Here is a 22,358-nt window from a genome sequence, read left to right as displayed (position 1 = left end):
GGGCAAGTTCACCGTTTCTCAAGGCGCAAAGTATCGTAGGACGCATTTTCAAAGCACCAAGGCCCGGAACGAAACGGAAGGGCCTTCCGGCAGAGCAGCTGTTAGAGCAGAGACAGGAAAAGTCTGAATATGGAGCACAGCGGGGGGCTAAAAGGCAGGTCAGACTACTTTGCATTAATTTTGCAATTCAGTCTCTCCATCTGGAATCGAACGGACCACATCCAATCAGGCTCCAAATTCCCACATGATTATGGCTGGTGCGAGGGGATTTTGCCGTGGCACTAAAGGGTGCCGGATTGTGATGGGCTCCGAGTTAGGGCACTAAGAAGCCAAGAGCATTTCTTCTGATTGCTTGCTCACTGTGCACCAACGCTGAAGAGCAAAGAACTAGAAAGAGACTGGATCCAGTGCAACCGACACTGAACTCTCATCTCCGACCCCAAATTGCAACACGAGTTCACCGTACCTAACACATTCCCCGTCTCCCTCTGACTAACCCCACCATTCCTGTTCCATCGATGACACAATGGAGAATTCATTCACAGCCAGAGAGCTCTATCCTTGGACACCAGGAAAGAGAAACAACTTTTCTTGTGGACATCTCTGGGCAGCCGATTTTCCCAAAGTCTTCTTCCAATCTGGCTTTAAAATGAAGGAACGACTCAGCGGCCAAAACCAAGCTCTCCATCACTTTGCCCCCTCACACCTCACCTCCCTTCCCTCTTTCTACCGCCCACCCCGCACGCTCCGCTCCTCCGCCGTCCACCTCCTCGCCGTCCCTCGGTCTCACCTATCCCGCGGTCCCGGAACGCCCTCCCTCCTCACCTCCGCCAAACTGACTCTCTTCCCCTCTTCAAAGCGCTATTGAGAGCTCACCTCTCCAGACCACCTTTCCAGACTGAGCTCCCCTTTCTCTCGGCTCCTCCTCCCCTTCCTTTCCCCCCTGCCCTCTGCTCTTCTCCCTTCCCCTCAGCACTGTGCTTATTTGTATAACTTATTTATTACCCTATTTATTTTGTCAATGAGGTGTATATCTCCACGATTCTATTTATCATGATGATGTCGTCTTGTTTTGTTCTGTTTGGCTTTGCCGTTTCCCCCGTTTAAACTGTGAGTCCGTCACTGGGCAGGGATTGTCTCTGTTGCCAAATTATACATTCCAAGCGCTTAGTACAGTGCTCTGCACATAGTAAGCGCTCAATAAATACTACTGAATGAATGAACCCATTATATATCAGACAGGGATTCTGTACCTCCAGAACACTGCCCCCCCCTTTGAAATATACATGACTCAATTTCTTCTGCTTACTCTCATCGTTTTGCTCTTGCTTTGAGCCATCTGACGAGATGCAACGTGGCCCAGGGCCTGGAAGACAGAGGACCTGGGTTCTAAACCCGACTCTGCCAATTGCCTGCTGTGTGATCTTGGGCCAGTCACGTCACTTCTCTGTGCATCAGTTCCCTCATCTGCAAGATGGGGATTCAATGCCTGATCTTCCTATTACCTAGATTTTGAGCCCCAGGTGGGACGGGTCCTGAGTCTGACCTGACCGACTTAATTCTACCCCAGTGCTTAGAACAGAGCTTGACATACAGTAAGCACTAAAAAATACCATTATTATTATTATGAATATAATGATGACGATTAAATGAGGCTTTCTCAGACACCACCGCCTCTTGCAGGTAAGAAGAGAGACATATTTTGTAGCTACCCCAGCACCTAGACCAGTAAGCGATTAACAGATACCACAGTAATGATGATTTTTAAAAACCCACCTACGCATACTGTATTTGAGCCAAACAGCCTCTTTGGGCTGAAATGCAAATTTCAGCTTCTGGCTCTTCCCTACATCTCGGTGCTGATCACCTCTTGAGGGAATGATCTCCTATCCCGCTCAAAAGAGTGGAAGCCTCGCGAGCTTCAGCTACAACGTTGCTGTCTGATTTGAAACCCAGAATTCCCGGAGGGCATTTTTCAAAAAGTTCAGTGAAACGGCCTCCGGTCCACCTCCGTATCACCCTGCGGGGTTGTAGCTGAAGCAGCACGGTGCAGTGGATAGAGCACGTGCCTGGGAGTCAGAAGGTCATGGGTTCTAATCCCGGCTTCGCCATTTGTCTGCTATGTGACCTTGGGTAAGTCACTTCTCTGGGCTCAGTTACCGCTGTAAAATGGGGTTTGAGACTGTGAACCTACATGGGACAAGGACTGTGTCCAACCTGATTTGCTTGTATCCGCCCCAGTGCTTAGTACAGTGCCCTGCCCACAGTAAGGGCTTAACAAATACCATTATTATTAATAAGTATTATTATAATCATGATTGCATTTATTAAGAGCTTACTATGTGCCAAAAAGTATTCTAAGTGCTGGGGTAGATACAAGGTTATTGGGTTGTATGCAGCTCCTGTCCCACATGGGGCTCACAGTCTTAATACCCATTATACAGATGAGGTAGCTGAGGCACAGAGAAGTAAAATGACTTGCCCCAGGTCACACAGCAGACAAGTAGCGGCGCCAGGATTGAAAGGCAGGTCCTTGGGGCTCCCAGCCCGTACTCTATCCGCTGCGCCACGCTCCTTCTTGGCTCGCAAGGCTCTCAAGAGGAGCAAATGATGAAAACCAGAGAGCAAAGAGTTGAAGGGTTTATACTGTCGGACCTCATTAACGCGCAGAACGGACATCAGGACGGTGGCCCATTATCTACGGAGAAAAGAAGCTTCGGTTTCAAAGGTAAAGCTGCTTCTTTGCCCGGGCCTTTGGAATTCCCAGAACCCAGAGGATTTCCACTTTTGTAGCTTCTCAACCAGTTCAACCGCGCCGTCGACGAAGCTCCCTTGGGCAAGTTGTTGACGCGTCCGCTCGTCTGACTCCCGTGCTTTTATCACTCTCGACCCGAATGAAATTTCCTGGGAGCGGGAAGAGTTAGGAGCACGCGAAGGGATCTACTGGCTACTGACAGGGACTTCGCGTCTCGTCCCGCCGGGAAGTTCCGTGCACGAGAAAGGAACCAACGGAGGTCGCACTTACCGATGGGGATTTCCACCTGGCTGGTGTAATCTATGGCGACGCCCACGGGTAAGGAGTCATCGCTCTTATCCGTCACAGGCAGTTCCGCTCGGCTGGAGTCTTCCAGAAGCCAAGACTCCCAGGTTGTCTGGAGAGGAAGAAAGTGTCAACCTCGCCAGTAGCGAGCGCTCTATGCTGTTACGGGCGGGAAACGCGTCCACTAATTCTGTCGCATCCTTCCAGAAGCTTAGTAAAGTGCTCGGCGCCTAGTAAGCGCTCACTAAGTACCCCTGATTGATATCTGCAATCCCTGTTCATGCAGGAAGACACTAGGAACCATCTGTGCGAAGATGGGGCTGGACTGAGGCAACTGAGAGAAACATCATCATTCATTTTCATTCATTCAGTGTATTTATTGAGCGCTTACTATGTGCAGAGCACCGTACTAAGCGCTTGGAATGTACAAATCGGTAACAGATAGAGACAGTCCCTGCCCTTTGACGGGCTCACGGTCTAATCGGGGGAGACCATCATCATCGGTACTGAGCGCTTGGGAGACTACAAAAATGGCCAAGGAAACTTCAGAGAGGGTGAGAAAATGGCCACAAGGCCACCTGTTCCAGGCAGTCCTAGCCTCCACCATAAACCAAAATATCTCTTCTTACTCCTCCAGGTCCCGCTTGGGGGTAGAGGTTGCGGGGTGACCGGGCTCAGACCAGTTCACCTTGGCCAGCCAACACCGTGGTGGTATATACTGGGACGAAAAGCTACAGCCAACGGCTATTTTCACCACGCACGGGATCAGGGAGCTCTCGGAGCCCAGCCCGCGCCCAGACTGCCAGCTCGTTCTGGGCAAGGAACGTGTCTACCGACTCTTGTTAAACGGTACTTGGTTCAGAGCTCCGCGCACAGTAAGCGCTCAATAAATACCAGTGACCGGTCGATCCCAGCCCTCCCGGATCACCGGGACTCTGGTTCTCTGCCTCCGTCACTTCTAAAAAAGGGCGACAGGGGTGGGGTGTCTAGATGGGACGCTAGGCTTTGGAGTGGGTCGTACAAAGTTGCAGAAAGACTTGCTTTTAAAGCCAAGTTTGGAAACCGCAGGGGGAAGAAAAAAGGCATTTGCTTATCTGCCTTTATTTTTCCTTTTTTTCCCACATCAGTCACTACGATTGGAAAGAGTCGGAGGCCGCAGAGAGGCAGTGACTGGGATCGGGAAGTGGGAGATGTCTTCTGACTTGGTGAGTCTGGCTCCCTGGTCTGTACCCGGGGTCTACGATGAATCAATCGATCGATCGTATCTATTGAGTGCTTACTGTGTGCAGAGAGAGCACTGTACTAAACACTTGGAAGAATGCAGTATAACAGAGTTGGCAGACACACTCCCGGCCCACAGTGAGCTTAAAGCAGTGAAGCAGCATGGTATAGTGGATAGAGCACGGGGCAGAAGGTCATGGGTTCTAATCCCAGATCCTCCACCTGTCTGCTGTGTGACCTTGGGCAAGTCACTTCACTGTGCCTTAGTTACTTCGTCAATAAAACGGGGATAGAGACTGGGAGCCCCACACGGGACAGGGGCTGTGTCCAACTCGATTTGCTTGTATCCACCCCAGCAGTGCCTGGCACACAGTAGCGCTTAGCGAATACCATCATCATCACCGATATCACGCTCTCCCTCCCCCAGAATGGACCATCTAGCCAACACCTGCTTCGTTTTCTCTCAGGAGCCGTTCAGGTCCAAGCACGCTTTTCCCTTTGACCTTAACCGCCCCCTCCTCGCAGCTTGAGAAGCCCTTTGAGGAATCTCGAAATAGATGAAGGAAGGAAACATACCTGATCGCTCTGCCGGGCGAGGATGCTGACTTCCGTTGAAGCCGCCGACGCTGCCAGCACCAGATCCCTGGTGGGATAAACCGAAACAGTGTTAAGTCAGCAGTTCCGGCCGACTTCCAGCCCGGTCATCATGAGACTGGAAGTTTGATACTAAGGCACTGCGGAGCCCAGCGCTGTTCACTTGACAATGTGGGGGAGATGCACTGCAGCTAAGAAACCTCGCAAGGCCAAAAAAAGAACCGTGAGTCAAAGCTTTGCCTACAGCATTTTCAATTCTAAAGCCCCACTGTACTTGGGGGAAGAGAAAAAAATATATTTTTTGTAAAACAGCAGCTTCCTCAAAAGTTCTCCTTCGGCTCCGTCTGCAAGTTTCAAAACCCTTCGTGCATTTTACAATTTAAAGATCATCAGAGGTCGAAGTGAAGGAGGATGTAAAAAAAAATTGTGTTTAGCAACAGTTTCTCTCCAACTGAAGTGGGTGCACAACTGCTTCTAATTCTCGCTTTTCCTCACTCCATAAAATTCAATCATATTTACTGAGGGCTTACTCTGTGCAGAGCACTGTACTAAGCGCTAAAATGCCAAAAGGAGAAAAGGTGGCTAAACCTAGGAAGCGGGGGGGGGGGAAGGGGGAGAGACAGTTCCCAGAGATATACTCACCATTCTTCAATATAATTGAGAAAGTAATGATGTTGTCTCTCTGTGCAGCTGCCATAGCAGGGTTCCATGAAGTTCACAAACATCTCTGGACGTTTCTCCTCTTTTTTCTGCCACACGAAAGGAGAGGTGTAAACGACAGTCACCCTGCCTTCTCCGCCAAAAGGTTTAGAGCCTCAAAAGGCAATGTCATCCGACCAACACGAAGGCAAAGCACCCGAAGGTCTGCAAGTTTTAGCACAGTCGACGTCCATTCCCTAAAGGTGATTCAATCTTATTGAGCTCCCTTAACTTCCGCCCTCCTCCGAATGGAGATATATCGCAAGAATCCCGCCTTAACTACCGCACCAGCTTCCTCGCTGAAACTCCCTGCCTTCTGTTCATACTTTACTCTGTTGCCCGGATCATTTTTTTAATAAAAAATGAACATCCGGTCCACTTTTCCCCACTCCTCAAGAACCTCCCAGGGTTGCCCATCTACCTCCACATCAAACAGAAGTTCCCAGTGGCTTTAAAGCATTCAGTCACTTTGCCCTCTCTTATAATAATAATGACATTATTTGTTAAGCGCTTACTATGTGCCAAGCACTGCTCCACTTACCTTACTACAACCTAGCACGCTCACATCGCTTCGCTAACACTAATTTATCTCGCCACCAACCCCTCACCCTCACACTGCCTCTGGCCTGGATCTCAAAGTCTTACTAAAAACACATTTCCTCCAAGAGGGCTTCCCCAACTAAGCCCTCAATTCCCTTACCCCGTCTCCCTTCTGCGTCACCCTTGCACTTAGATTTGTGTTCTTTGTTCACTCCACCCCTCGGCCCCACAGCACTTATATACATATTTGTCATTTACTTTAATGTCTGTCTTTCCCCCTAGATCGCAAGCTTCTTGTGGGCCAGGAACACGTCTACCAACTCCGTTGCACTGTATTTTCCCAAGCATTTATGACAGTGCCGTGCACACAGTAAGCGCTCAAGCGTGGCCTAGTGCATAGAGTACGGGCCTGGAAGTCGGAGGACCTGGGTTCCAATTCCGGCTTCGCCCCTTGTCCGCTGCAAGACCTTGGGCAAACCACTTAACTTCTCTGTGCCTCCGCTGCCTCATCTGTAAAACGGAGATTAATATTCTGAGCCCCATGTGGGACACGGAATGTGTCCAACCTACCTTGCGTCCACCCCAGAGCTTAGTACAGTGTCTGGCACACAGTAAGCACTTAATGAATACCATAAAAAAAAAAAATCAACACCACTGATTGACCGAAGCACCCCTGCATGAAGGGCTTTAGGATAGATAGGTCCAACCCCTGGAAAAAAGGCTTTTCTTCCATACTGGTGCACAGGTCTTTTACTTTACATTCATCAGTTCTGCTGATTTGTTTGTTGGGTTCAATGCAACTAAAAGTTTTACCAAGCTAAGCAGCCCACAATCAGATCATGGGTTCGCTTAGGTGAATTCTTGCCACCACCCCAATGTGTGGTGGATCAAGTTTTGTTTCTCCCTAGCCTTAAGGAGGCGGCCAAAAGGGTCAAAATTCTAAATGCAACAGTTTACCAGGGAAAGAAAGAGCTGCAGGAAGCGGAGCAATCAAATTTACCAACACGAGCCCCCGCCATTTATGAGTACCTACAGGCAAGACAGCCAGCACCACTTCGGGTGGAGTTTCCAGGGTCCCGTCTCCAGCCGCGTACACGATCGTGAACACGTACGTACCGATCCACAGCACATCCAGAACTGAGAAAGGATGAGATACATGGTGAACTCCGACAGCTCAGCAACCTGGTGGTGGGAGGCGTTCCCAGTGGTTGGAGCAGCCTTTGAAAACACAGGAGTCGTCCGGCTAATTCCCAAAACACTCAGACTTCAGATTTCTGTGACTACACCTACTCACGAAGAGCCCGAATTCAGTCTGAAGTGATGATTGGGCCGTGAGCCCGTCACTGGGCAGGGATTGTTGCCGAACTGTATATTCCAAGCGCTTGGTACAGTGCTCTGCACATAGTAAGCGCTCAATAAATACTATTGAATGAATTATTCATTTTTCAAGAGGCTGACAGTTTCGAGAGCTTATAAAACCCGGGGGGATCCTCAGAGAAAAGACCCGTTTCTTCAGACCGGGAGCCGCGTGTGGGATAGGGATTATGTCCAACATGAATGCCTGGAACTAACCCAGCTCTTAGTTCAGTGCTTGGCACATAGTAATCGCTTACCAAATACCATAATTATTATTATCATTTACATACACCAGAGCGTTCATCCAAAACTGTCAAAGATTCAAAAGGAAACAACACAAACGGAGCAGGAGATTCCCAGTTCTGCTCAGTGGTTGTGAGGAAGACTGGTCCTTTCTCAGCGGTCCTAAGCGCACAAAGAGTACTCTGTTGAACGCAACTGGTACGGGCCCCAAACCCTGAGGTAACCCACTGTGGCGTCGGCTTTCCTGAAGAAGACTGAGGATAACTGGGAGGGCGCGCGTCATCTGAGAAGCAGCGTGGCTCAGTGGAAAGAGCCCGGGCTTGGGAGTCAGAGGTCACGGGTTCTAATCCCGGCTCCGCCACCTGTCAGCTGTGTGACTCTGGGCGAGTCACTTCACTTCTCGGTGCCTCAGTGACCTCATCTGTAAAATGGGGATGAGGACTGGGAGCCCCACGTGGGACACCCTCATTACCCTGTACCTACCCCAGCGCTCAGAACGGTGCTCGGCACAAAGTAAGCGCTTAACAAATACCAACATTATTATTAATGTTATTGTTATTATCTGATGGGCTACTTGCTTGCATCTGATAGTATATGACTCTAAGCTCACTGTAGGCAGAGAACCTGCCTACCAACTCTGTTGTACTGAACTCTTTCAAGTAGTTAGTACAGTGCTCTGCACACAGGGTAAGCGCTCAATACATACCCCTGAATGACTGATTATCTCATAAACAGAGCGATGTAGCCCATAAAGTTTGCTCTGCCCTGTTGAGTGCTCCTTTATGGGGTCACACTTCCTCCCACTGGGTGGTGGGGAGGGAGGTTCAGTACCCTCCTTGGAGAAGCAGCGTGGCTCAGTGGAAGGAGCCCGGGCTTGGGAGTCAGAGGGCGTGGGTTCTAAACCCGGCTCCGTTACTTATCAGCTGTGTGACTTTGGGCAAGTCACTTCACTTCTCTGTGCCTCTCAGTTCCCTCATCTGTAAAATGGGGACTAAGACTGTGAGCCCCACATGGGACAACCTGATTACCTTGTATCTACCCAGCGCTTAGAAGAGCGCTTGGCACACAGTAAGCGCTTAAAAAATACCAATTATCATTATCACTGGAACAATACTCTCAGAAAAAGAGGCTGAAATGCCCCGGGACAGCGGCTGCAATCCTGCCTGAAGTTTGGGAATTTTGGGCTCTTCCTCCCGAGGATAAAGCCAGGGCCAAAAAAGCAATAAGCCAAGTCCATTTCACTCAGAACGGGTGCTTGAAGATATGGAAATGCTTTACCTCTAACCGGATTGTCTGCCTCATAAAACGGAGGACAGGGAATTACTTTCTTCTCTTGCAAAGACTGGAAGGAAACAAAAAAAGGAACAAACGCTCGTTTCAGAATATCCATCACGGTCGCCAGCCCCACATGGAAGAGATGCAACTTGGCATCGGGGAGACGGCGTTTAATCCCACGGGGACCGGTGAGCGCAGAATAAACTTACAGGTAGATACTGGACGACGGTCCCATTCTGCTTCCCTACGGCCAGCTGTTTTCCTTTTGGGCTCCAGCACACTGAAAAACCAAGATGAAGTACAAATAAAGGGGATCGGTAACCAAGATGGTCGGAACCAGAAAAGGAGAGTCCCGGAGTCAACTGGGCTGGATTCAGGGGTCAAACTACGAGAGCCACAGACTGTGTCTATCGACTCTATTATATTATACTCTCCCAAACGCTTAGTACGATGCTCTGTACATAGTAAGCGCCCAATAAATACGATTAATTGATTGACTGGAGAAGGGAGGTTCCCCGGCTTCGGTCTCGCCATTCAAATTGGCCCTGGGTCAAGAATCCACCCTCTTCTCCGGCTCCAAGCCGTTCTCTGGCTCTGGGCCAACTAGAGCAGCGGGATGGCGATAAAGGAGAAGCAGTGTGGTCTAGTGGAAAGAGTGAGGGCCTCGGAGTCAGAGGACCTAATTTCGAATCTCAGCTTCATCACTTGTCTGCCGTGTGATCTAGAGCAAGTCACTTGACTTCTTTGGGCCCCCGTTTTCTCATCTGCAAAACGGGGATTAAATTCTCCCTCCTTCGACTTTGACTGTGAGCCCTATGTGGGATCAGGATTGTGTCCAACCTGAGAATCCTGTATCCACCTCAGCGCTTAGTAAAGTGCTTGGCACACGTAGTAAGCGTTGAACAAACACCAGAAATAAAGGAACAGCCAGGAACCACTCGGCCAGACAACTGATCCGCAGCGGCTCACGTCAGTGCCCACAAGCAGCCTCGAGGCCTAGGGCAGTTGGTCCGATTCACGACCGGTAATCAGTCCCTGGAGCCAAATTACGATCGGCTCAAAAAGCAATCAGTTCTACAGAGAAGAAGTGTAGCTCAGTGGAAAGAGCACGGGCTTGAGAGTCAGAGGTCACGGGTTCCAAACCCGGCTCTGCCACTTGGGAGCTGTGGGACTGTGGGCAAGTCACTTCATTTCTCTGTGCCTCAGTTACTTCATCTGTAAAATGGGGATTAAGACTGTGAGCCTCACGTGGGACAACCCGATGGCCCTGTATCTCCCCCAGCGCTTAGAACAGTGCTCGGCACATAGTAAGCGCTTAACAAATACCAACATTATTATTTACTGGGCACCCACTGACTGCAGAGCATGGAATTAAGGGCTTGAGAAAGTGCCCCAGACACACACGTGGTCCCCGCCCTCAAGAAGTCTACAGGAGTGACAAGGCAGACATCAATAATTTACAAAGAGGTGGAGCAGAAGGGAGAATAACGGTATAGCCAGAAGTGGCAAGAGTAAGTCAGGATGAAATGAACACATAATTGGAATACACATGTATTCATCACTGCTGGGGGTGAATATAAATACAGAAACGCTAAGGGTTGCTTTTGGGTTGACGTGACCTGGAATATCACGAATCGACTGGGAAAGGTTTCCTGGGGGGTGGTTGGATTTTAGAAGGGCTTTAAAGATGGGGAGAGTTGCAGCCTGGTGGATTTGAAGGAGAGGGATTTCCAGGCAGGGTGGATCACACGAACAAGAGTCGGGAGAGTCGAGAGAGAAAAAATCGGGTTAGAAGGCGGGAGGTGGAGAGGAACGAAGAATGCGATCCGGGGAGTAGGAAGTGAAGGGAGCCAATGTGCCGGGGCCAGAACCGTGAAGCCAATGGCAAGTATTTTCTGACTGATGGAGACAGAAATGGGTAGCCAGTAGAGGTTTCTGAGGAATGGAGAGGTGTGTGCTGGATGAAAGTGTCATTTTTTTAATGGTACTCGTTAAACGCTTTGAGAAGCAGCGTGGCTCAGTGGAAAGAGCCCGGGCTTGAGAGTCAGAGGTCATGGGTTCGAATTCCGGCTCTACCACTTGTCATCTGTGTCACTGTGGGCAAGTCACTTAACTTCTCTTTGTCTCAGTTACTTCATCTGTAAAATGGGGATTAACTGTGAGCCTCAGGTGGGACGACCTGATTACCCAGTATCTTGCCCAGCGCTTAGAATAGTGCTCTGCACATAGTAAGTGCTTAACAAATACCAACATGATTATTAACACTTAGTACATGTCTTAGCACCATTCTAAGCACCTGCGTAGATACAAGATGATCAGATTGGACATAATCCCTGTCCTACATGGGGCTCACAGCAGATGAGGTAACTGAGGCACAGAAGCGAAGTCACTTGCCCAAGGTCACACAGCAAACGGGTGATGAAGAGGTTAATAACTCGGGTCCTCTGACTCCCACGCTGCTTGAGAAGCAATGTGGCTCAGTGGAAAGAGCACGGGCTTAGGAATCGGGGTCATGGGTTCTAATCCCAGCTCCGCCACCTGTCAACTGTGTGACTTTGGGCAAGTCACTTAACTTCTCGGTGCCTCAGTGACCTCTTCTGTAAAATGGGGATTAAGACCGTGAGCCCCACGTGGGACAACCTGATTACCTTGTATCTACCCCAGCGCTTAGAACAGTGCTTGGCACATAAGTGCTTAGCAAATGCTATCATTACCATAATTATTATTATTCCCCACAACTGAAATTGGCCCCACAACTCCAAATAATTCTGTTTTCACTGAGTTGCACTCCTTTACTCTGTCCATCAGGCTGAGGCCTGAAAGGTGCTTGTTAAAGGGTGACTACCCACTAAAATAGACAACGATGCTGAGGGGTGAGTAGGTTATGGTGGAAAAAATCTTTCCACAAGTACTGGAAAAGTTTTCTCGCTTGGAGGTTTTTTGCGCATTTGCCTCTCAAAAGCATAGAGACTACCAGTGTGAGACCTTTTCCGTATCAGAGACGACAGTGTATGTTTTTCTCAGTTTTCAACCCTGACAAAATCATCTCGTCGAAAGGAATGAATGTGCCCAGACTGCATCATTAGGGCATTTTTGCTTCTAGAAAGATTACCTCAGGAATCAATTTCCCCTTTTTTAAGAGAGAGATAAATCGACTCCTTTATTTCCACCGATTCACTTTACCTCCGCTAGAAAGTTTACGACGTTTCGTCACGTCATCTGGCTACCCACCTGACGTAACCGCCCCAGACGACGGGCAGGACGCCCACACCTTCACCGCGTCCGTGACTTCGAGGACGGAGATACTGCCGTCGGCCAGACACACCGCCGCCATGGAGGGGACCGTAGGGTTCCATTTCATGTCGATCACCATACCGCCCGCGTCCTTCACTAGCTTGTGGTGGGCAAACGGACGCTTCTGCTGCTTGGCCTTTGAAAATGAACACATCCGTCGAAGCGTCCCGTCTTTGGGCAAATCTGTGTCCCAGGCAGTTCACCCCAGTGGGAACCTACTGCCCCCCTAGCAGCCACATTTAAGGGAAGCTGCGTGGTCTAGCAGATCGAACACAGGCCTGGGAGTCAGAAGGACTTGGGTTCTAAACCCGGTTCTGCCGCTTGTCTGCTGAGCAGGTCACTTCACTTCTCAGGGCCTCAGTTACCTCATCTATAAAATGGGGATTAAGACTGTGAGCCCCAAGTGGGACAGGGATGGTGTCCAATCTGATTAGCTTCTGTCTATCCCAGCACTTAGTACAGAGCCTGGTACATAAGTGCTTAACAAATACCATAAGAAAAAAAAAAGCACATTCCACGTGTTACGACAAGACTTAAGTGACACTTAGGAGAGCTGGGGAAATAACTGGGGAAAGAGTTGGGAAAAATAAATCATAATAAACATTACCCCAGTTACAGTAGTTATAGTAACAGTATTTATCATGCACTTAATGTGTTCGAGCACTGTATTAAATGCTGGGAAAGAGTACACGGGTGAGAGTTAGGTGCGGACCCTATCCTTGAGGGGCTCACAAAAGTTCGGCAGAGAACCGAGCTCTTAGAGTAAAGGACACACTAAACAGCTTGACGTCAGACAACAAGTCTATGCTGAGAAGCCAACCCTCTGAGTGAGGACTCAGACCTAGGAATCCTTCTGTGGTTCGACTCTGTCCCGGGGACTAATTCATCGGTCTGCCGGTGGCCGGGAACTCACCTCATTCCAGAACGTGCGGACGTCAAAGAAGGCAATGAGAGAACCAAATTCACTGGACATCATACAGACGGACAGGGTGAGGTTATCACAGCTCAGCGCCAAGTGGTGGACCGGAAACTTCATGGGAATCAGCGTGCCTTCAACGTCGTCGACTTAAAAACCAAAGAAAAGATGAAAAAAAGTTACTCTTGACCGGGCGTGAGGAGCCTATGATTCTTTCTATCCGGAGCTACGTAGGCTGTCATTTCTTCCTACGCAAGATACACACGTAGCCCTGATACCGACCTCATGCTCGGACTCTACTGCGAGTCTGACATTCACTCAGTCGTTAATCGAAAGCCCCTCCCCATCAGTCCTACCGAATCATGCGCTCCCCTGCCCGCCACCGGAAACCTTCCTTAAAAAGATTCCTGCTCCAGGAGGCACCCCCTGCCTTGCCTTCCTCTTCTCCCACTCCCTTCTGTATCGCCCTGACTTGCTCCGTTTATTCACGCCCCCTTCCCAGCCCCACGGAACTTTATGTCCACCTCTGTAATTTATTCCTTAATGTCTGTCTCCCTCTCTAGTCTGTAAGCGCGTTGCGGACACGGAACCTGACTGTTATATTGTTGTATCGGACCGTCCCAATCGCTGAGTACGGTGCCCTGCACACAGTGAGCGCTCAATAAATACGACTGACTGGTCAAGTCACCCCCCCAGTCACCTTAGCACCGTGCAATATCCACTCATTCATTCATTCAATCGCATTTATTGAGCGCTTACCGTGTGCAAAGCACTGTACTAAGCACTTGGGAGAGTACACTATAACAACAAATAGACACATGCCTGCACATATTACTTGGACCAGTTGTTCTGTACTGTCTCCATTACAGTTTAAGCTCTAAAGACGGGACGTCTTTCATCTTGGTCTAATACGGTGCTCTGCACATAGTAGACACAACCAGTCGTATGTATCGCGCGCTTACAGCGTTCAGGGAGCTCTGCTCTAAGCATTTGGGAAAGGGGGAAAATTAAGTTGGGAGACACAGTTTCCGCCCACAAGGACCTTACTGACTAAAGGGGGAGACAAACGCTAAAATAGATTACAGAGGGGAAATAATAAAGTATAAAAGATACGTACACAAGTGTTACGGAACTTGGACAAATGTTGTCGATCCCGCTACTTGAGACGACTTCATTAGCCCTCACCGAATTTCTCTCTCCCTAATCCATCCAACCACTAACGGTATTTATTGTACCTAAGCCTGGGAGAGAATAACAAGAAGATACCTAGTTCTGTCCACCTAGCTAGGAAGCCAGACATACAATAATTAACAGATGGCAGAAAGAAGAGCCCAAACAGTATGTGTTAAAAAAAAAAAAAAAAAGGACACACAAGAGCACAAGGAGAAGCCTAGAAATCTAGCACAAAATAGTAACTTACCAATTTTATTTGGATCTTTCCCTGGTTGATTCTGAATGAGAAGATTTTTGGTACAGAAAATCCGTATCCCACTGGCTCCACCGGCAAATACCAAGCCATACTTATTGGATACAGCCAGGAGATTGGAGCGCTCTTTCGGCAATTCATCGGGGGAGTCGAAGATTCTGACCTTCTTCAGTGCTCTGAACTGAAAATCCTGTCACCAGAGGACAAACCAGAGAGCAAGTCAGGGGTGGAGAAAGTTCATCGGTAAGGGCGAAACCAAGTTTCGATCATTTTTCTGGGATGTCTCACCAAATTCGCTCTTTTTCCCTAATTCATTCCTAAGGCAAACTGGAGACCGACAGTCACCACTGAAAGCATAAAATGCACAGCCAAAAATCACCAAGAAAACAGTCGGCTATAATTGCCCAATTCCTTCAGTTTGATACAAATCCAATAGTGTTTGCTGATCCTTTTATTCTCGTTTGATTTTAGCAAATGCTGGTTACTGCTTCACACTGATGATCGCGGGACTAAGAACTGTTACACTTCGTGACAACTTTTGGTCCCCTCACTGGGGAACAGTTTTCTAAATCAACTGCCATTTTTCCTGTTCACCCTGTGCTAATCACAGAAATCATTTGCTGATTGAATTCTAAGGCTGTAACTCCACAATTCCTCAAAGATACGTCCCCAAGAGCCTGATCGACAGGCAGCAGACACCTCTCGACATGGAAAACCCAAATTCTTCGTGCAACCTCAAATAAGATCTGACTGGAGAAACTAAATGTCATTCTGCCAATATCCACGCCAGTTACAAGCATGATCCTACTAAAGTAGGTCAATAAAAGCTGGAAATGATCACCCGGCTGGTTCCGGTGCCTCCTGGACCCATGTCACGCTGCTGAATCGGGTCAAGAGGTTCAGCTCCCGAGGAAGGAGAGAAAATCTGAAGACAGAGAGAGGCAGCGTGGCTTCGTAGATAGAGCACAGGTCAGGTGCTTGTCTGTTTTGTGACCTTAACCTCTCTGTGCCTCAGTTACCCCATCTGTAATATGGGGATTAAGAATGCGAGCCCCATGTGGGACAGGGACTGGGTCTGGCGCGATTAGCTTGACTCTCTCCAGTGCTTAGAACAGTGTAAATTATAGAATAACTATGTGCAAAGCACTTTTCTAAGCGCTGGGGGTTACAAGGTGATCAGGTTGTCCCTCATGGGGCTCCCAGTCTTCACCCCCATTTTACAGAAGAGGTAAGTGAGGCCCAGAGAAGTTAAGTGACTTGCCCAAAGTCACACAGCTGACAAGTGGTGGAGCCGGGATTCAAACCCATGCCCTCTGACTCCCAAGCCCGGGCTCTTTCCACTGAGCCACGCTGTTTCTCATAGTAAGCGCTTAACGAACATCGACATCATTATTAAAATGGGGATTAACTGTGAGCCTCACATGGGACCATCTCATTCCCCTGTGTCTCCCCCAGCAGTTAGAACGGTGCTCTGCACACAGTAAGTGCTTAACAAATACCAACATTATTATTATTATTCTCTGGGCCTCAGTTCCCTCATCTGTAAAACGGGGATGAAGACTGTGAGCCCTACGTGGGCTCTGTATCTGTATCTCCCCCAGCGCTTAGGACTGTGCTCTGCACACAGTAAGGGCTTAACAAATACCAACATGATGATGATGATTATCTGTCAAATGGGGATGAAGCCTGGGAGCCCCACGTGGAACCACCTGATGCCCCTGTATCTCCCCCGGCGCTTAGAACAGTGCTCTGCACATAGTAAGCGCTTAACACCCACATGATTATTCTTCTCTGTGCCTCATTTCCCTCATCTGTAAAATGGGAATGAAGCCTGGGAGCCTCCCGTGGGACAACCTCATTCCCCTGTATCTCCCCCAGCACTTAGAGCAGTGCTCTGCACATAGTAAGCGCTTAACAAATACCCACATGATTATTATTCTCTGTAAAATGGGGGTGAAGACCGTGAGCCTCACGTGGGACAACCTGATGACCCTGTATCTCCCCCAGCGCTTAGCACAGTGCTCTGCACACAGTACGCGCTTAACAAATACCAACATGATGATCATTATTATCTGTCAAACGGAGAGGGAGACTGGTAGCCCCACGTGGGACCACCCGATTCCCCCGTATCTCCCCCAGCGCTCAGGACAGTGCCCTGCACATAGTGACCGCTTAACGAACACCAACATGATTAATCTTCTCTGTGCCTCAGTTCCCTCATCTGTAAAACGGGGATGAAGCCTGGGAGCCTCATTTCCCTGTCTCTCCCCCAGCGCTTAGAGCAGTGCTCTGCACATAGTAAGCGCTTAACAGATACCAACATGATTATTATCTGTAAAATGGGGATGAAGACTGGGAGCCTCCCGTGGGCCCACCTGATTCCCCTGTCTCTCCCCCAGCGCTTAGAGCAGCGCTCTGCACACAGTAAGCGCTTAACAAATAGCAACATGATTATTCTTCTTCTCTGGGCCTCAGTTCCCTCATCTGTCCAATGGGGATGAAGCGTGGGAGCCTCCCGTGGGACCCCCTGAGTCCCCTGTCTCTCCCCCAGCGCTTAGATCAGTGCTCTGCATAGAGTAAGCACTTAAATGCCAACATTCTTCTTCTTCTTTGGGCCTCAGTTCCCTCATCTGTCCAATGGGGATGAAGCCTGGGAGCCTCCCGTGGGCCCCCCTGATGACCCTCTACCTCCCCCAGCGCTTAGCACAGTGCTCTGCACACAGTAAGCGCTTAACCCACACCAACATCATTATCCTTCTCTGGGCCTCAGTGACCTCATCTGTCAAATGGGGATGAAGGCCGGGAGCCCCACGTGGGACCCCCTGATGACCCTGTATCCCCCCCCAGCGCTCAGCACAGTGCTCTGCACACAGTAAGCGCTTAACCCACACCAACATCATTATCCTTCTCTGGGCCTCAGTGACCTCATCTGTCAAATGGGGATGAAGGCCGGGAGCCCCACGTGGGACCCCCTGATACCCCTGTATCCCCCCCCCCCCAGCGCTTAGAACAGCGCTCGGCACAAAGTAAGCGCTCCACAGAGACGACGACGACCGGGCAAAGGACGCCGCTCTCACCTTCATCTCCCGCTCGGGGACCAGCACGTCCATCTCGTCCCCCATGGCCCCGCGGCCCGCCGAGACGCGCGTCACTTCCGGCGCGCCCCGCTGACGTCACGCCCCCCGCGCCGGAAGGCGGCCAATCGGGGAGCGGCGCCCGCCGCCGCTCGGCCAACGGTCGCTTCTGGCGAGCGCGAGGGAGGAGGGGGGCGGGGCCGAGGAGGGGGGCGGGGCCAGCCTCGGCCGCGCCTGCGCCGTGGGGTGTTTGCTTGACTTAGAGTGAGCGGCGGGGGGGGGGGGGGAAGGAGCCTAGGAAGGACCAGCCCCCTGCTGTTGGGGCAGTTCTTTCGGGGCCGATAATAAATGATGATGATAATAATAATAATAATGATGATAATCATAATGATAATAATAATGATAATGTGGGTGTTGGTTAAGCGCTTGCTATGTGCAGAGCAGTGTTCTGAGCGCTGGGGCAGATACATAGAATAATGATAATGATAATAATAGTGTGGGTGTAAGCGCTTACTATGTGCAGAGCGCTGTTCTAGGCGCTGGGGCAGATACATAGAATAATAATAATAATAATAATAATGTGGGTGTAAGCGCTTACTATGTGCAGAGCGCTGTTCTAGGCGCTTGGGGCAGATACATAGAATAATAATAATAATAATAATGTGGGTGTAAGCGCTTACTATGTGCAGAGCGCTGTTCTAGGCGCTGGGGCAGATACATAGAATAATAATAATAATAATGTGGGTGTAAGCGCTTACTATGTGCAGAGCGCTGTTCTAGGCGCTGGGGCAGATACATAGAATAATAATAATAATAATGTGGGTGTAAGCGCTTACTATGTGCAGAGCGCTGTTCTAGGCGCTGGGGCAGATACATAGAATAATAATAATAATGTGGGTGTAAGCGCTTACTATGTGCAGAGCGCTGTTCTAGGCGCTTGGGGCAGATACATAGAATAATAATAATAATGTGGGTGTAAGCGCTTACTATGTAATAATAATGTTGGTATTTGTTAAGCGCTTACTATGTGCAGAGCACTGTTCTAAGCGCTGGGGTAGACACAGGGGAATCAGGTTTGTCCCACGTGGGGCTCCCAGTCTTCATCCCCATTTTACAGATGAGGGAACTGAGTCACAGAGAAGTTAAGTGACTTGCCCACAGTCACACAGTGGGCAAGGGGCAGAGTTGAGATTCGAACTCATGAGCCCTGAATCCAAAGCCCGTACTCTTTCCACCGAGCCACGCTGCTTCCCCCTCTTCTTACAGAATGGACAGTGAGCCCGTCACTGGGCAGGGATGGTCTCTATCTGTTGCCGAATTGTCCATTCCAAGCGCTTAATACAGTGCTCTGCACATAGTAAACGCTCAATAAATACGATTGAATGGATACAGCAGCGTGGCTCAGTGGAAAGAGCCCGAGCTGGGGAGTCAGAGGTCATGGGTTCGAATCCCGACCCCACCCACTTGTTAGCTGGGTGACCGTGGGCAAGTCACTTCACTTCTCTGGGCCTCAGTGACCTCATCTGGAAAATGGGGATGAAGACTGGGAGGCCTATGTGGGACAACCTGATCACCTTGTATGGCTCAGTGAAAAGAGCCCAGGCTTGGGAGTCAGAGGTCATGGGTTCAAATCCCAGCTCTGCCCACTTGTCAGCTGGGTGACTGTGGGCAAGTCACTTCACTTCTCTGGGCCTCAGTCACCTCATCTGTAAAATGGGGATTAAAACTGTGAGCCCCTCGTGGGACGCCTGATCACCTTGTATCCCCCCCCCAACCCAGTGCTTAGAACTGTATTTGGCACATAGTAAGCGCTTAACAAATACCAATTATTTATTATTTATTCATTTATTTGTATCCCCCAGCGCTTAGAACAGTGCTTGGCAAAGAGAAAGCGCTTAACAAACACCATTTATTTATGTATTTATTTATTTATTTGTATCCCCCCAGCGCTTAGAACAGTGCTTGGCACATAGTAAGCGCTTAACAAATACCACCATTATTATTATTACCTTGTATCCCCCCAGGGCTTAGAACAGTGCTTGGCACATAGTAAGCGCTTAACAAATAACACCATTATTATTATTCCCTTGTATCCCCCCAGCGCTTAGAACAGTGCTTGGCAATTAGTAAGCGCTTAACAAATCCTATCATCATTATTATTATTATTATTACAGGGTAATGAGGTTGTCCCACGTGAGGCTCACAGTCTTCACCCCCATTTTACAGATGAGGTCACTGAGGCACAGAGAAGTGAAGTGACTTGCCCACAGTCACACAGCTGACAAGTGGCAGAGTCGGAATTCGAACCCATGACCTCTGACTCCCAAACGCGGGCTCTTTCCTTTGAGCCTCGCTGCTTCTCTGCTTCGACGGAAATCGGGTGAAAGAGGGAGAGAGAAGCTTGTCGGCTAGGGGATTGCTCAAGGCAATCGGTAGTAGTGTTTAGATGCTTTCGACTTCGGGAATTTGAATGTTAAAAGAAAATGGGTCCATCGTTCCTTCATTCGGCCCTATTTATTGAGCGCTTACTGTGGGCAGAGCTCTGTACTAAGCGCCTGGGAGAGTACGCTATAACAGTAAACAGACACATTTATATCCCCTGCCCGTCTCTGGGCCCGAAGTTCATTCATTCATTTAATCTCCTTCATTGAGCGCTTACTGTGAGCAAAGCACTGTACTAAGCGCCTGGAAAGGCACACTATAAGAATAAACAGACGCATTTATATTCCCTGCCCATCTCCGGGGCCGACTTTCATTCATTTATTTAATCGTATTTATTGAGCGCTTACTTTGAGGAAAGCACTGTACTAAGCTCTTGGAAAGGTACACTATAAGAATAAACAGACGCATTTATATTCCCTGCCCGTCTCCGGGGCCGACTTTCATTCATTTATTTAATCACATTTATTGAGTGCTTACTGTGAGCAAGAAACTGTACTAAGCGCCTGGGAGAGTGCACTGTAACAATAAACAGACACATTTATAGTCCCTGCCCGTCTCTGGGGCCAACTTTCATTCATTTATTTAATCGCATTTATTGAGCACTTACGGTGAGCAAGAAACTGTACTAAGGGCCTGGGAAGAGTACACTATAACAATAAACAGACGCATTCACATTCCCTACCCATTTATATATCGTATATAAATCCATGATTCTATTTATCTATTTGAATAGTATTGACGTTTGACTACCTGTTTTGCGGACTGTCTCTCCCTTTTAGACTGTAAGCCCGTTGTTCGGCAAGGATTGTCTCTATCTGCGTGGCTCGGTGGAAAGAGCATGGACTTTGGAGTCAGGGGTCATGGGTTCGAATCCCGGCTCGGCCACTTGGCAGCTGTGTGACTCTGTGCAAGTCACTTAACTTCTCTGTGCCTCAGTGACCTCATCTGTAAAATGGGGTTTAAGGCTGTGAGCCCCACATGGGACAATCTGATTCCCCCGTGTCTATTCCAGCGCTTAGAACAGTGCTCTGCACATAGTAAGTGCTTAACAAATACCAACATTATTATCTGTTGCCAAATTGTACGTTCCTAGCGCTTAGGACAGTGCTCTGCACACAGTAAGCGCTCAGTAAATACGATTGAATGAATAAATGAATCTCTGGGACCAATTTTCATTCATTCCCTTAAACGCCTTTATTGAACGCTTACTATGAGCAAAGCACTGTACTAAGCGCTTGGGAGAGTGCAATATAAGAATAAACAGGCACATTCCCTGCCCACAATGAGCTTACAATCCAGAGACAACGAGCAGTGGTTCCCAGCCTTAATTCACCCATCAAAAGTGAGCCAACCTGGCTAGTACTTGAACACTTTAAAAAAAAAAAAGCAACGTGATCAATCAATCAATCGATGACATTTGCTGAGCAATTACTACTAATATTAATAACAGTAATTATGGCATTTGTTAAGTGCTTACTATGCAAAGCACTGTTCTAAGCACTGGGGTTAATAATGAGGTAATGGTAATGGTAATGAGGTTGTCCCACGTGGGGCTCACGGTCTTCATTCATTCATTCAATAGTATTTATTGAGCGCTTACTATGTGCAGAGCACTGTACTAAGCGCTTGGAATGAACAAGTCGGCAACAGATAGAGACAGTCCCTGCCGTTTGACGGGCTCACAGTCTTCATCCCCATTTTACAGATGAGGGAATTGAGGCCCAGAGAAGTGAAGTGACTTGCCCAAAGTCACACAGCTGACAAGTGGCGGAGCTGGGATTAGAACCCACGCCCTCTGACTCCCAAGTCTGGGCTCTTTCCACTAAGCCACGCTGCTTGTTAAGTGCACAGCATATACTATGTGCTTGGGAGAGTACAATACAACAGAATAAGAAGACTCGTCACCTGCCTAAAACAAGCTTAGAGTCTGGTGGGTGGGGGGAGGCAGACATTAAGACTCCATTATTTTCTACGTGATTGAGTATAGATTTATCAATCCTGGGCCAAAATCTACAGAACAGCATCCCAAGGCTCTCCACAGGCCCTAGTCCTCTAAACTGTAACCTTGTTTTGGGCAGGAGAGGTATCTGCTAATTCTCTCTAGTCTCCCAAGCGCTAAATGCAGTGTGCTGCACATAGTAAGTGCTCAATAAATACCATTTGATTGATCCCCAAACCACCATCCCCTTGATTCTATTTATTGCTATTGTTCTTGTCTGTCCGTCTCCCCCGATTAGA

General features: G+C 48.9%; 1 protein-coding gene across 3 annotated transcripts in view; it reads right to left on the bottom strand.

The window, feature by feature from the left end:
- Nucleotides 1-17,776, bottom strand: part of NUP214 (nucleoporin 214) — a 76,912-nt gene extending 59,136 nt beyond the window's left edge. For all 3 annotated transcript variants that reach the window (XM_029062477.2, XM_029062479.2, XM_029062480.2), the window contains exons 1-10: nt 17,682-17,776; nt 14,599-14,794; nt 13,176-13,327; nt 12,200-12,398; nt 9,178-9,248; nt 8,972-9,035; nt 7,128-7,231; nt 5,498-5,604; nt 4,838-4,904; nt 3,026-3,152 (exon numbers count right to left, since the gene is read on the bottom strand). In XM_029062477.2, coding sequence (XP_028918310.1) covers nt 3,026-3,152; nt 4,838-4,904; nt 5,498-5,604; nt 7,128-7,231; nt 8,972-9,035; nt 9,178-9,248; nt 12,200-12,398; nt 13,176-13,327; nt 14,599-14,794; nt 17,682-17,726 — 1,132 coding nt within the window. In that variant the 5' untranslated portion in view covers nt 17,727-17,776. The remainder of the gene's footprint in view (nt 1-3,025; nt 3,153-4,837; nt 4,905-5,497; nt 5,605-7,127; nt 7,232-8,971; nt 9,036-9,177; nt 9,249-12,199; nt 12,399-13,175; nt 13,328-14,598; nt 14,795-17,681) is intronic.
- Between the last annotated feature and the right edge of the window lie 4,582 nt (nt 17,777-22,358).

This window comes from Ornithorhynchus anatinus, chromosome 4 (assembly GCF_004115215.2).
Source record: "Ornithorhynchus anatinus isolate Pmale09 chromosome 4, mOrnAna1.pri.v4, whole genome shotgun sequence".
NCBI lineage: Eukaryota > Metazoa > Chordata > Mammalia > Monotremata > Ornithorhynchidae > Ornithorhynchus > Ornithorhynchus anatinus.
The sequence above is the reverse complement of the archived record's forward strand: the minus strand, read 5'-3'. Positions and strand labels throughout refer to the sequence as shown.